The 14,074-nt window shown below is 52.3% G+C and overlaps 6 protein-coding genes across 6 annotated transcripts; 2 read left to right on the forward strand and 4 right to left on the reverse strand.

Annotated features, from left to right (window-relative positions):
• Window positions 1–1,669: 1,669 nt before the first annotated feature.
• On the reverse strand, window positions 1,670–2,563 carry EV422DRAFT_505742 (uncharacterized protein; the record flags this gene model as incomplete). Its single annotated transcript, XM_053068508.1, has 3 exons — window positions 1,670–1,770; window positions 1,824–2,098; window positions 2,160–2,563. 3 exons carry the CDS (start codon window positions 2,561–2,563, stop codon window positions 1,670–1,672), a joined length of 780 nt encoding a protein of 259 aa, XP_052926099.1.
• Window positions 2,564–3,909: 1,346 nt separating this feature from the next.
• Window positions 3,910–5,112, forward strand: EV422DRAFT_526261 (uncharacterized protein). The gene has a single exon (XM_053070131.1). It carries the CDS (start codon window positions 3,962–3,964, stop codon window positions 4,652–4,654), a length of 693 nt encoding a protein of 230 aa, XP_052926100.1. The 5' UTR covers window positions 3,910–3,961; the 3' UTR covers window positions 4,655–5,112.
• A 1,753-nt stretch (window positions 5,113–6,865) lies between these two features.
• Window positions 6,866–8,011, reverse strand: EV422DRAFT_566701 (uncharacterized protein; the record flags this gene model as incomplete). Its single annotated transcript, XM_053072466.1, has 1 exon — window positions 6,866–8,011. One exon carries the CDS (start codon window positions 8,009–8,011, stop codon window positions 6,866–6,868), a length of 1,146 nt encoding a protein of 381 aa, XP_052926101.1.
• Window positions 8,012–9,890: 1,879 nt separating this feature from the next.
• EV422DRAFT_423641 (uncharacterized protein) lies at window positions 9,891–10,615 on the reverse strand. The gene is made up of 2 exons (XM_053067117.1): window positions 10,537–10,615; window positions 9,891–10,469 (listed from the first exon to the last, which is right to left on the reverse strand). Exon 2 carries the CDS (start codon window positions 10,418–10,420, stop codon window positions 9,926–9,928), a length of 495 nt encoding a protein of 164 aa, XP_052926102.1. The 5' UTR covers window positions 10,421–10,469; window positions 10,537–10,615; the 3' UTR covers window positions 9,891–9,925.
• A 1,711-nt stretch (window positions 10,616–12,326) lies between these two features.
• EV422DRAFT_526290 (uncharacterized protein) lies at window positions 12,327–13,234 on the reverse strand. Its single transcript, XM_053070132.1, has one exon. It carries the CDS (start codon window positions 12,941–12,943, stop codon window positions 12,344–12,346), a length of 600 nt encoding a protein of 199 aa, XP_052926103.1. The 5' UTR covers window positions 12,944–13,234; the 3' UTR covers window positions 12,327–12,343.
• On the forward strand, window positions 13,184–14,031 carry EV422DRAFT_526291 (uncharacterized protein). The gene is made up of 2 exons (XM_053070133.1): window positions 13,184–13,725; window positions 13,894–14,031. Exon 1 carries the CDS (start codon window positions 13,262–13,264, stop codon window positions 13,721–13,723), a length of 462 nt encoding a protein of 153 aa, XP_052926104.1. The 5' UTR covers window positions 13,184–13,261; the 3' UTR covers window positions 13,724–13,725; window positions 13,894–14,031.
• Window positions 14,032–14,074: the final 43 nt, after the last annotated feature.

Here is a 14,074-nt window from a genome sequence, read left to right on the forward strand (position 1 = left end):
GACGCGGTCGCCCAAGATCAAATTCCAGGCGGTGATGACTCTTTTCACGTCGTCGATGGAGTAGCTGAGGGAGACGTTCTGAGCGAGACTCGTCATTTGCCGAGCTATGGCCGCCGTTGTGCTGGGGTGATTCTCGAGGACGGCGAGAGCACGGATCAGGACGGGGGTCTCGCCGCGTGCCTCTTCGGGGAGCAGCGAGACCAGTCGATGTCGTAACTGCCGCGGGGCATGATCTGAACTGCTGAGTGCGAAAAATGTCCCCGTACCGTTGTACCGCCATGGCCGTGGGCCTGGTTTAAAAGTCTTCGTGCGGCCGCCCAAAACTCACGCGTCGGGTCGCCCTCTGGAACCAGAAGATGTTATTATGCCATTTGAAGTTCCTTTGCGGTTCGACGTCCTCCTTTTGTGAAGTGTAGTCTCCTCGGCGGAGTTTCTGTTCATGTGAGACGCGTCGCGTCGCTCTCTCTCGGGGCTTCTTCAAGCGGGCTTCGAAAACCCCTGACCTGATGTCTATGAAAGATAACCGCCGGCGCTCGGCCCCCTCAACATTAAAATGCTGACCGCCCCTCGCAAGAACCTCGAACTTTCCTGACCTGCTTCTTTTGCCTGTAGGGCCGTTCGATTCCTACAAGGAGAGGAAGAATTTCAGGGTCATAACCACCGCCGACCCACAGATCATGGCGCGATCAGCCTCCCCATGTGAGAGTCTCCCCGGCTCGATAAGGATCTTTTCGCGAAAATACTGCAACGCAACCTCTAAAGTATATATGGCACAACTTGGATCGACTTCATTGACAACACAAAGATACCTCACGGGTACACCTGGTGGGACTAGGACTGGACATCGAGATTGTCCACATCAAGCCGCACGCCCCAGTTTCTCAGGGAGAGGGTGACGGACGAAAGATTGACCAACCGCGTAGACAACTTGCGAGTGACGACGGTGACCCCAAATAGAAACAAGAAGGACGCGAGCGAGGGGTCAGAATGCGAGCGCGATCACAGAATCTTGTATATTGAAATTGTGCACGTACCTGGTAAAACTTAAAAAACTAAAAATGAAAGTCCATTCGGCCCCCTGGCGTACTGGTTGGGAAAGGGGAGCGACTCGAGGACTAGTTACCATGCTCGTCGAGTCAGGCCTCACCATCGCGGGCTAGGAGTAAGGTACGACGGTACGGGGAGTTTTCTGGGAAAGCGAGAATGCTCGGTAGACCTGAAGTCTTACGGTACGACGGTACGGGGAGTTTTCTGGGAAAGCGAGAATGCTCGGTAGACCTGAAGTCTTACGGTACGACGGTACGGGGAGTTTTCTTGGAAAGCGAGAATGCTCAGTGGACCTGAAGCCTTACGGTACGACGGTACGGGGAGTTTTCCTAAAGCTGGAGCGAGATGAGCTTTTCTTTTTAATCCCAGGAACACAATCACCCACTTGACAAGCTCTGCGAGAAGGAAGAAGGGAGAACAACCGGGAGGTTGGGATAATGTCCGACGCGGTTGTATGAGAGGGGCACCCACTGGAGGTGGGAGGCGGGACCTTGGGTCGTGCTTGGATGCGCCCCTTGCTGATGCGCCGAAAAAGCGACCGGACGGGGGCAAAAACAATTGGCAAGTCTTTCGCGTGTGTCTCTATCAGAACGGGCATCGTCGCAGAAGGACATATGACCGACTAAAACCGCCCGCCCTGGGAAGCTGGGGCCGCTGGGGGTTCATCTGGGAAGCCAATAATGACGAAGAGGTTCGGCGAAGGGTACGCCAATGGCTCTACATCTACATGAAAAGTATCATCTCTATGCTTATCAATGCTACTCAGCGCCGTATACATTTGCCTTGGCGGTTGGAAGCGCAAGAGCCGTCACATTGCGGATATGGTTTTGTTGATGTTCGCCCGCCGCTGGGAATATCCCACTTCTTTACAGTGGGGCCATCCGCACTATACCGCTGTTCACCAACAAGATGCGCGTTGACCCAATCCGTCAGATAGGCAAAGTTTGCAACAAGAGTACCGCTCAGAATGTCCCACTGCTTGATGGTGCAATCGGCGCCGCCACTGAACAAGTGCGAGTTTGTGTGTCGAGCGCGAGAGCGGCGAAGTGCCCTTGTCGGAAATGTGTGAGTGTGCCGAGCGTGACGACGAAATCCGAAACTGTTTGACGAACTGTGTGATTTGACGAACTTTGTCAGAGGGAAGTGTTCTGCCGAAGTGTCGACCCTTGCTTGACGAAAATGTTTGACGTTTGTGTTGAGCGCGATCCATACGAAAGTATTTGGATGACGAAACCCGTTCGACGAAAATTTTTGACCGAGCTCGTGCTGAGCTGAGCGACCGAAGTTCATTGTACGACGTTTCGCTGTTGGTTATGCGCTCGCTTGGCCTCCCTCCGCATCTGGTTGCGCTTTTGCTGTTGGTCGAGCGTGCTTGGCCTGCACAATTGACACCCACACCGACCTCTGCGGCAACATCCACAAGCACGTCTGCATTGGCAAACCCTGTACATACATCCGCCTCGAGATCCTCAGCTACGATTGTGGACGAGACCCGACGGTTGACCTTCTTCTCCATGTTCGGCTGCCCTTGTTGCCAACTTCAACGCTGTGAAGATCGGAATCCGAGATCAAAACCCTTTCCATTTAAAAGGAGGAGGTTGCGCCCGAGATTCTCTCCCGATCACCACCGAAATCTGCAAAATCATCGAAAATGGACGCCTTGTATCCAGAGAACCAACCGATCACTCCCGGGCAAAAAGAGGTTGCTTTCCGCCTAGCCATGTACGCGAAGTTCTTGTCCCACGGGATCCATATGATCGACGACCGCGAGTTCGATTGGAGTGAACACGGGTATCTTGACGCTGACGACATTCCCATTCACGAAGTCCCGTACCACAACCTTCGCTATATCATCTTGCACGTCGCCCATATGGCGTCATTCATCGCTGGAGATACGCCGACAACAGTGAGGGGATACAAAAACCAACAGCGGAATACTGCCGTCATGATGGCGACCCTCAGCAACGCCTGGAGGGAGGTCGAACGCGCAAGAAGCTCCGCGGCGGCCGATGAGTATCACGACTGCCCGCTATACAAACTTCGTTTCGAAACCCTGTTTCGCACGTTAAGCGCCTGGCTATTTCGAATGCAGAATGCCGTCTCACGCTTGGATGATGTTGTGATGTTGGATGAGATCCCGACGGATCTTCTACTTTGATACCCTTCCGTCAATGTCAAGATTCGTATTCTTCCAACGAGATCATTGGAACGTTTTCGATTGGATACTTGAGGACGATTATCCCCCCGAAGATTGCAACGGGTGTGTATGGGATGAAAACTTGTCCATACCGCTGCCCCCTCGAAGGTTGTAGGACCGTTTTCCGAGGAAATCTGTGAGGAATCGTCCTTGTCCTCGGACAGCTCCGAAGTGGATGACCCATGTCGCTCTTGTGGCAAAGGACAAGGGCGCAAACCCTGACAAAATTCAAAATGTGGCCACTCGACGTGCCACAAATGCTGTCGGACAACTACGATCTCCCAAGAGTATATCCCGACTCTGAGGAAGGGGAGAAGGCGTAATTCATGATTTTGACTGACCCTCCTGGTATTCCGCCATTCCTGTCATTCTGTCATTCTGTCATTCTGTCATTATACACCCATGAAATCTTGGTTCAATATTTTGTGATCTCATGTAATACTTTGTCTCCTTGAGTGATCCTTGTCATGCAGTGCGTTGTCTAGATACCAAATGATTTGAAGATGGCATTTTGAAGACGCTCCTGGGGCTTCTTCTGGGATTCGATATGTAGCAAGGAGTCTGAAATTTCGGGTTTCGACTTAAATCTAAAAAAGTCATGTGACCGAATCAAGCACTTTCAGGATGATGCCCTCATCCCAAGTCCGTGAAACGACCTGGAGGATTGTTAACTACCACTACCTCCCCGTAATCCGCGATCGCTCGTCGAAAAAGGCGATGAACTCCCGAGATCTTCTTCTTTTGTTGCTTTGCGTTGGACTGGGACTATTGCACGTACGACTCCCCATCCGACGACATGCTAATCCACCAGAGAATCCACTCGAATCAGCGGGTGGCCAAGGGTTCCACGTCCGGATCGTGAAGATTACGAACAAGTCAGACTATCCCATGACGGTGAGGCAGGAGCCTTCCGGGGAAGAGATTCACATTCTCCCCAGTCTGTACGACGACCCGGATATGGACACCATCGGGAAGATCTCTTGGTTGTCAGTCAAAATGACAAACTTCAGCATCGGAGGAAACCATTACGTGGTCGTCCGTTTCAGAGACAATCCGGAGAGACACTATTACGCTGGCCCAGGCGAAATCGTACTAAATCGTCTCGCGGATCCACGAGAGACGATCATGTATAGCGGGCTGGTCGAACAAGTCGAATGGATTTGGCACTACGGTCCAGATCGTATGTTACCCATTTCGGATACCGCCAAGCACCAAGACGAGCGCTTATATCAGGACCAAGAGGCTAGCCGTGCGTCTAGAAGCAAAGCAAAGAGCGACGACCAGCTCTTGCGAGAGGGTTGGATCAAATCGGAAGGGCGCTTTTACAAATCTGTACGACGACAAGTAGTTTCTGGAAGTTGGGCCCCGAGTTTTATCTATTACGACGAGACGGTAGCCCAGCGCCTGTAGTGCGTCAGCGCCGCCGGTAGAATAGTCTCTCGTTTTGCAATGGCTGTCTGTACCCCGCTTGCGTATCTCATGTATATGGATGTAAGAAACTGGGCTTGGCGAGGGCTGGAGGTTCGACATCAAATTTCGAAAGCATGCGACCAGATTATTATCCTGCATGTCACGTAAGATCCGTTTTTGGAAGTTGAACGGCCCTGCCGTCATGTGTGATAATCACACCCAAAGGATTAATATCATTGGACGGCCGCGCACCTATGGTCACTCTCCCACCTTGATCACTCAGCAACAGGATGAGGACACCCAAAGGGAAATGGTTTTGGGTGCGAATCGGGCAGATGCATGATATGAATATATAGGATGACCGTCCTAAGCAACCAAATTGACTAACACGTAGTCCGTATCTATCAAAACTTCCATCTGCACGATTCCCATTTTCTGGGGAGTGGCGAAGTTGACCCCCATGAATCCCATTTTTCAATCAGTTTTCATTGAAACCACGCGGTACATAATGCATAGATTTACAGAAGACTCTGCTACTGATAATGGAAAATTTACCAAGACATGTGGCTCAGGGTGAGGAACCGGTGTCGAATAAGAGGTCCGGCGAGGCGTGTGATCTGCAGCGACTGAGCTTGCGAAAACGTGCTTTCGAAAAGGGTGGTCCCAGGAGTAATGTATGTTCGGTTACTCCTGAATGCCAAACTCTAGGGGAGACGCGAAGGTGTTGAGCGTTTCGATGTGTGGTATTCGTCGGAGGGGTCATGGTCGAAAATGTCATAATCGGCCTTCATGCAGTCCGTGCACTGCTCAGGGGGGTCGCCATACTTTAGGAATTTATCCATGCAACACCAACAGACGTGGTGTCCGCATTGTAAGGTGTGACAGTATCGTTCAGGCAGAATGTCCCTATGGCCGACGCAACGAACCTTATGTTCGTTTTGTTGGTTATTCGCGATCATTGTTGTGGTATGTTGAGTATGTTGCGTATGTAGATGATTCTGTGTAAGTTGTGTAAGTAAAGCGACTCCTTCGAACCCGAGACCTCTCCTTTTATATTCCGTATTCCCCACCTGCTCCGCACTTTTGAATGTGTGCCGAGCGCGACGAAATCCATGTGTCGAAAATGTCTGACGAAGTGAGTGTGTGAATGTGTATGTCGAGCGCCAGAGCGACGAAATTCACTTGACGGAAATGTGGTGAGTGTGCCGAGCGTGACGACGAAATCCATTTGTTGGCGAAGCGAGTGTGTGAAGCGCGAGATGGCTTTCGCTGTTGGTCGGGCGTGCTTGGCCGGCCTCCTTCGGCATCTGGTCGCGCTAGTGTCCGAATAGGAATTCGTCCGTCCTTTCCTCATCAAGGCGCTTTGCTCCATTATCCTGTGAGGGATGAACTGTCAATACTGTCAAACCAGTCACCAGAAATTTGCCTTCTGTGCACTTTCCGTCTTGCGGCTCACTTGCGGCGCTTGTGCACATTTGCCGCGTTCTTGTTGTTGTACATGTTACCACGTCCATGTCGCACACAATTCTCAGCAGGATGCTTTCACGGTTAGGCCGCTGGAGCCTGGAAGAAGAGACTTGGTTGTGGAGTCGCATCACCGGCAGGGAGTGTGGGAGTGAGAGAACTCAGAGCTAATTATGGCGAGAGCGGACTTGGACTTGAAGATCACCTGAGAAGAAGGACGGTACAGGGAAGATGATCACCGTCCACTGCCTGGTCCCTCCACTGGAAATCTACGTAACGGAAGGGCACACTCACACACTCACACACTCACACACTAATCTCATCCACACACCTTTCGTTCGATGCGGTACGGAACCCTGCGCTTCTGCTTTTCCGCCCGCAATACGTTGGACGGTGCCCTTGTCTATCTTTAGCTGCGCGGCAAGGTCTCGATTGTCTTCGCCGAGAAGACGACACCAGAAAATTCGGGTATGTCAACGTGGGCAGTGTACAGGTAAACTTGTGGACGACCCATCCTTTCCAGTAAAGTTTAAACTTATTTGACCCCTTCATGGATGCGTCTGCTTATAAGGCTTTCCATCTTCTTTTTCTATGTATAGACATACAAACTGTCGAACCGTCAAAAGAGAATGCTCTCTTCAGCCCCCAAAAGCGTACAGAGCCTCCGTCGTCAAGGTTAAAGGATTGCCGCTCGACCGGCTCCTGCCGCAGAGCAATACCATACGAGAGGGCTCATTCCCATCCCGATTATGATTCCGGCCGAACTATCTCACAGCCAATGGACAACAACTGCTTCTTTATGGCTTCATCGTTTAGCAGTAGTGGGTCGGACTCGCTCATTTTGATGCTCAGCGAATCAGTAATATTGCGTGCCATTCGGTCCTCCGCGATCGCCTTGATTTCGGCCAGAATTATAGCCTTGAGCTCTCCAAACGCGCTTTGGGAGGAGGCCTGAGCGACAGGTTTGCCTTCAAGGAGGCTGCTGCGATCCTTCGGTTGTTCGGGATTCTCCCGTGCGAAAAGCGCGGGCAAGCTTGTCACCTTGGTCGGATCGTTCGCATACTGAAGGAGATCCAAATATTCCAGTCTAATCTTTGTGTCGACCGTGGACGCGACGATCCTGGGCTCTGCGTCGATGAAGCTGTCTAGCTTTTGGATGCCGGCTTGGAAACTGCAGCAGCGTCGATTGATCTTCTCATCTTTACCGCACTTATCCGAGACCACCCGAATTGCTCCCAGAAGCGTCGCACCGTGTGAAAGGACTATTTCGAAGAAATCGTATGTCTCCATGTCGTAGAGATGGACACCCGGGATAATGGGTTGTGAGGACTCCATTAAGGAGTTCATAGAGCAGATCGCGGCCCCTTCGGCGGTAAGCATGGCGCGCCATCCATGGTCCGTCAGCGGGGTATCTCTCGGGGCCGGAACGCGCGCGCAAAGCTTTTTCTTCGCCCGAGAATCGGAAACCCACAAGTAATGCTTTTCTTGAGCAGGAGCGTCGGCAGGAGCGCTGAGCGCCGGGAGGTTCCGGAGATGGCCCCGATCCCCCTTGTGCGCTACGTTGATGTAGAACGCTGCGCCGATGTTTGTTTCCTTGATGGTCCCGCACGTGCCAAAGACTGCGAAACGGAATTCATGAAAATTGTGGTGACGATAGTGCTCCTTGAAGGCCCGCATGAAATCGTTAAGCTTCAGCAGAAACTTGATATCGCTGTCATCAATAACTTTGCATAGGAATATGCGATATTTCGGATCTTCTGCTGTGCCTTTATTGTAGCAGACAACGTCGAATTCGTGGGTTACATTGCGGATCCGCGTATGGACGATGATGTTTTTGAGAGCTCCGATGGCTTTCCAGAACTCAAAGTTCTTTAGGAATACGATGAAAATCATGTGGTCGCTAGGTAAACCTTTGTGGGTGAGTTCCCTTTAAGCTGAAAGTGAGAAGAGGTACGTTGGCGTGCGGGACCAAAAGATATCAGAAGCACGCATTTAGCACTCGAAACACGGCGGTGCCTCACTGTCGAGTGGAGAAATCATGCTCGTAGAGAGCGTTCCTAACTGTGACTTACCAAGAGCTGTTGCCCGTGATGAGCACCGGCGAGAAGAGGAGCGAGGGAGCCCGAAAGGGGAACGGACAGCGGGATATAAGAAAAGGTCTCTTCAAGTCTTCTGTGAACAGAGTCGCTGTCGAAGTGCGTTTCTATCGGTAAAGTATCTTAACTACTCTCGTCTTCGTTCTTCCCTAACCCTAAGTTCCCTAATTGGTTTTGGATTATGTCAGCCGACAGGTGAAACGCGCTGTCGGAATTGCCGATCAATTACGTAATCGCTATAGGCCGCTACTGGAGAACACGTGTCCACGTCAGTCAGTCCGTAGTCAGCGCGCAAGGTTATAAGGCCAACGGTTCAATGGGTAGTATGCAAAACGTAACAAACGAAATGGCTTCCACCTGTGCACACCAACAAGAGCTCATGCGCTTCCAACAAGTCATGGATAGCGACATGAAGGGGCCGTCCGGACGTGGACGAGCAGAATCATGACCAAATCCGTGCACAATTCATCCACATGTTCGGACGATCCAAGGGCTTCCTTTGCGGGTAGATGTTATTCTCGGATTGCCATGGATCTATATGCTTGACGATGTTCGTTTCGAGCATATAGAAGACGAGATTCCTGTTCTACGATTCCGTGCAGATGAAGTTGAACATACCCTGGTTGCCAGACCAGTAACTAGGAAATGGGAATCCCAGTCGTCCTGTAATGCAGCCGATCTGCGGTCCTTTGACATCAGAAAGAAGTCTAAACGATTCCAGGCGGCGATGCCTGAACGAGAAGACTCGAGTGTAGGAGTTGTAACTTATCTCGAAAAAAGGTGTATGGGAAGTGTTACATAGCGTACGCTATGGACATAGAAGCTGCAGTGAATGCGTCACCAGCTTATGTCCCCGCAGATGAGCGCAATCGCGCCGAACCAGAGCCACAGGTTCAGATGTGCGAAGCTACAGGACAGAAGGTTGATTTGGGCGTGCCATCGGATCACCTTCTATATCCAACGTTGACGAAGTACGTGGATAGTTTGTTTGTGCAACTGCGGCTATTTCCAGGCCTTCGCCACGTATGATAGCGCCAGGCTCGGCGAGATCAGCCGGCGCACCTTGGCCGGTGAAGACGTGTCAGAGGCAGAGATGGGGCTTCTTTCTGGAGCCATACATCGCGCGCGACTGAGTCAGCCACTGGTGGAGGACTTCGATGATGTCGTGAGCGAATGGAAGGATTTCCTGAAAGCGGTAACCACGAGCGCAGACCGGATTTAACGGGTCGGTGGGTTACGTATCCGCTGACCTCATTCGGGGGGCCCCTGGATCTGCAGGGGGGCCAACCACCTTGCATCCGTCGAACAAGCATGTTTACTTGCTCTCAGGCAGAAAAATCAGCAAACGGAACCAATACGATTGCGACATATATTGCAACAACAGACTCTTGGCCTGCCTCGGTGACAGCACCAGTACAGCAGATTCGGGGAGACCGCTACCGCTCCGGTCGCGGGCGTCGTTGGGACTTATCACTCAGCACTTAAGTGAACTTTTCAGAATAAAAGTGCACTGTCTTGGTCTGCGTTTTGAACCCCATCGGTTCCTGGGCCTCGCTTTGTTTCATGTCGGAACCCCATGTTTCCTGCAGGAAAGCTTCCAGTGTAGTTAGTGGACTTTTTCTTCGGCAAGTTTCTCCTACACAACGTTATAGTAACTTTTTTTTTGAGGCATCTCGCCTTTTTTTCGCTTCTTTTCTATTATTCGAAAAACTTAAGAAAAAGTACACCAATCACACCGCAACCCCAGAATCCTGCATAAAATCCAGTGGACTTTTTCTTCAAGGAGTTCGAAAAGAACACCAAAAAGTCCACTGGTTCCTGGAAAAGTCCACCATTTTCCCTCGTGGCGATCAGGGACTTGATCTTGTCGCGCCGTTTTGCAGTCCTGAACCTGCGTAATGGGAGGCTGGGTAACCGGCGTCGGACCACCCACGGGCGGAACCTTCCAACCGTTCATGTTCGCGGGCTTCGACGTCGCGATAGCCTTCGGCAACGCCTCCCGCTTAACACTGAAAGGCACGCGTTTTTTATAACCCGCTTTTCCACCCTTGACGACCAGCCGCTGAATCGTGTCTGGACATAAACCCAGTTGCTGTGATAGCTCCCGGAGCGTGTTCGCAGTCGCAAAGGATCTTGATTGCACGTTCGACTTTTCACGGATTGACGATATTGACCGGGATGCCTTCCGAGATCTTTTGACCCGCATTCACGACAACCGCGGCACCCTGGACATGCGCCTCAAGGTGGAGAAGTACCTTTTAAAAAAAAAGTTTGAGCACGAAGCACACGAAGGAGACCTGGCGGTGATCTGGAAGCGCGCACCAGAACTGATAGACTGCGTTGATGAGTTGGCTTACGGTACGGCGTCTGTTGACTGGGATTGGGACCTCGTCTCATATGCTGATCCTGAAGACCACATTGTCAATCGGATTCTAGCCGAGAACGGCGTCACTCTGGAGCCACGTCAAAATTTCTACTTGCCCGATAACATGTCGACACTGATACCTTTCGAAACGATAAAAACAAAATTTGCGTTCCATTCCCCTGTTCCAGATTACCGCTCAGGGCCTGTCGCGGCCGTCCTCGATGCGTTCTTTCAACTTCATCTATATAAATCAAAACTGGTAAGGGACGGACTGCAGCGCCGCCATGTGTACAAGCCCGATAAGGACTCCCTGATACTCATCCAATTATCCCCGGACAACATTCGTTTGCGCGTCGAATCGGAACCGGAGGGCCATTCCGGAGTCGAATCAGCCGACGAAGAGGTGTCCTCGGAGTGATTTCTTTCCAGCGCCCAGACAATTCCTGTCATAAGACCAGAAAAACTTTTCGGCATCAGAGACGGTTGTGTTACGCCGAAGTATTCCCTTGACCGCCAAGTTGTGCTAGTGTGTCGATGCGGTGGGAAAAAGGGGTGTTGTCACGCTAGTTGGTGCATTCCTTATATAGATATCACGAACTAGCGTGACAACACCCCTTTTTTCGACGGCCAAAGCCACCCACTCTAGTTCTTCCTAGAAGGTTTAAGATCCTGCTAGCTGTGGACGAAGTATAGCAGGATGAGCAATCCCTGCCATGTGTGGAGGGATCCGGCTGCGTTTGGCTGTGTGCGGCGGCATGGTTTGGCGCGTCTTGGGTTTTGACGGGTAATTGACAATGAAAGCTTTTGCTGAGGTAAGCGCTGATGTAAGCCATGGTATGGACGCGTCGGCCATAACAAAACCCTTTCTCGTCCTCGCCGTTGAAGAAGGCTGTTAGAGGGATTTGATCCGCCTCATCCAGCGACGATTCGAACCAGATCCGACGCATGTTTTCACTGCGGCCGGCAGGGACATTTCCCCTCGGGGTGCCTTGTTTAGCATCACCCCAGCTCTGGTGACCAGCCGGCCCCTCCTTAAGGAAGAGCCCATGAACCGTCTTGGCGCTGCGGCGGACCTTGGGAGGTTGACTGATATGCGCGAACGGATCGAAATGGAGGAGAGCTCACGGACGGCAGTTCCGACGTGAGCCTAGAAACGGATTCGAAAACGCCGCGGTATGCTGGCGGTGCGGTCGGGAAAGGCACTATCAGGCGGCGTGCTACGCACGTCGACATCAGGATGGGAAAGCATTATCATAATACCGAGTTGAGTAATCCACGGAACAGTGTTAACCACAACCTCAATTATCAGCTTATCGAAGAGAACGGTTACAGTCCCTCTCATTTTCCGATCGCAAATCGAGCGATCAACAGGATTGGCGGCTCCGGCAACGACAGTGGGACCCTTGACCGCGCCCATGTCGAATCGGGGTTTCCCCCAAATCGAGGGCTCGATGCAAATTAAGAAAACCGGATAAACGACGGAAAAGAACGAGAGCGTGGCGCATGTGAGGTGAGCCAAACATACGGAAGCATCAAGACCATCAACATGAAGAATGGACAGGAACAAGCGGTAGCAAATTACTTTACCCGTGCAATGAGATGTGCGCCACGCCGGTCGTCGCATCTTACACAAGATGTGCAATTGTCTACCTATGACGATTGCGGGCAGGAGGCAAGAGTCTCTCATCCGATGTCTGCGCCTAGCGCTACCCCTGCAAGACGGGGACTTCGTATCACCTCAGGAGTGGTCCTTCACAGATGGCATCAGTTTGCGCTAGGAGGACGTGCATGCCCCAACCCTGTCCCTAACCCTAACCCTAACCCTAACCCTAACCCTATTTCCTGCATCTTGTCGAACTCGCCGAAGAGCTCCTGCTTCCTATGCGCGCCGAAGGCGCATCGTTTGTGAATGGAATCGACGGTGGTAGCGGTGAAGCCTGCTGCTTCAAGCGCGACCTTCTGGGCTTCGCGGACGGTCTTGAACAGCGTTTCGCGTGCAATCAGGGTAGTGGCCTCACAGACCGACATGGTCTGTTGGACAATGGAGACGAGTTGTTCCTGCGTCATCCCAGGCGCGGCTGATTGACCGAGGAGGGAGAGGATGGTGGCATGCTCCTTGAAAGCCCGTTGGTGCCAGTGAACGAGGGGAGCGTAGTTCGCCTTCACCTTCTTGAAAGCTTCCTTCTCAGCGGCGGAGCAATGCACGAGGAGGACATTGTCTGTGGGCGTGCCGGAGTTCATGTTGATGGAGTAGGCGTCCAACACGTCAACTTTGGGGATGCGACGCTGAAGTTCCTTCTCACTCTCCTCCTGCATCGAAACAGATACGACGCCTTCGTCGCGGAGGATGTCGGCGAGGTGCATGGTGAGCGGGATCACCGACCGGCTGGTTGGGAGGCGCACGCGGGTGTCGGCGGCGCCGGACTCGGAGTCGGAATGGTGCAAGCCTTCAGGGTGTTCGAGTTCGTTATCCTCATCATCATCCGCCGGTGCGCGGGACGTGACGACGTTTGGTTTTGGGTCTCTCGGCCGCTTGAATGTCGCGAAAGGATGGCAGCGTTTGGCTCATGGCAATGAAAACCGGCTGCGTGTCCGGTCTAGGATCCCACATGGTCTTTTGAAGCCGGGGGCGAGGAGGAAGTTCGCCGGGCTTCACGCGAGGATAACGGGCGCCTTTTTGGCATGAATGGCGTCGAGGCGATGTTTGGGGATGGGGATGGGGATGGGGATGGGCGCATTCGACGTGGACATGTCGTCGTGCGTACGCTTGCGGCGCGCCCTAGCCAGAGCGATCGCGGCGTGGTGGCGTTCTACAAGCCTTTCCCGTTTTCTTTCGAGGGCGGCGATAAGGGCAGCCTGGTTGTCTCGCTCAATAGAGGCGACGACCTGCTCGGCGTGAGAGAGATGCTCTTCCCATTCCGCAATTTCATCGGCTGTGGGGTTTGCGGGAAGGCTCGGAATGCGGCGAGGGATGCGACGCTCGCGCTCACGGGGTTGAGCGTCGTTTCCCTCTTGGTTGTCGGTTGTCTCCTCATGTTGGAATTCACGCTGAGAATGTTGGAATTCACGCTGAGAACGGTGTGTTGCGAGGCGTTGTCGTCCATGGTGATGATAATGCCGCGGGCGAAAACACAGGTGTGGTAGGTCTGTGCAATAGCCGGGGGAGGAGAGCGAATGTGAATTCAAGGTCTCCTTGTTTTGCGTCTATGCGCTGGGTAAAAACCCAAACCGGTGGCCGCTCGCTGGAGCGACTGCTGGTTGATTCCCCTTCTGTCCAAAGACAGAATCACCATGGAGACCAGATATCGACGTACCTGTGTCGAGAATGATTGAAATTAGGTCGATGTTGTGCAGAATCAGAGTGCAATGTCGTGAACAGAGAGTGCGCTTAGCCTGTTTTTGTTCCAAGATCTGTGCGCTCGAGTGAAAAAGAGATAAGGGAAAGGGAGCTATACGCACCGCAATCTGTTATTTATCCTGTCACTCGCGAAGGAA

Source organism: Fimicolochytrium jonesii, assembly GCF_025526975.1.
Source record: "Fimicolochytrium jonesii strain JEL569 chromosome Unknown EV422scaffold_9, whole genome shotgun sequence".
NCBI lineage: Eukaryota > Fungi > Chytridiomycota > Chytridiomycetes > Spizellomycetales > Powellomycetaceae > Fimicolochytrium > Fimicolochytrium jonesii.

What these genes read in the sequence shown, in the direction of transcription:
- EV422DRAFT_526291 (XM_053070133.1), top strand. Translation starts at nt 13,262, where the DNA reads ATGAATGGCGTCGAGGCGATGTTTGGGGATGGGGATGGGGATGGGGAT.
- EV422DRAFT_423641 (XM_053067117.1), bottom strand. Translation starts at nt 10,420, where the DNA reads ATGCGGGTCAAAAGATCTCGGAAGGCATCCCGGTCAATATCGTCAATC.
- EV422DRAFT_526290 (XM_053070132.1), bottom strand. Translation starts at nt 12,943, where the DNA reads ATGCACCTCGCCGACATCCTCCGCGACGAAGGCGTCGTATCTGTTTCG.
- EV422DRAFT_526261 (XM_053070131.1), top strand. Translation starts at nt 3,962, where the DNA reads ATGAACTCCCGAGATCTTCTTCTTTTGTTGCTTTGCGTTGGACTGGGA.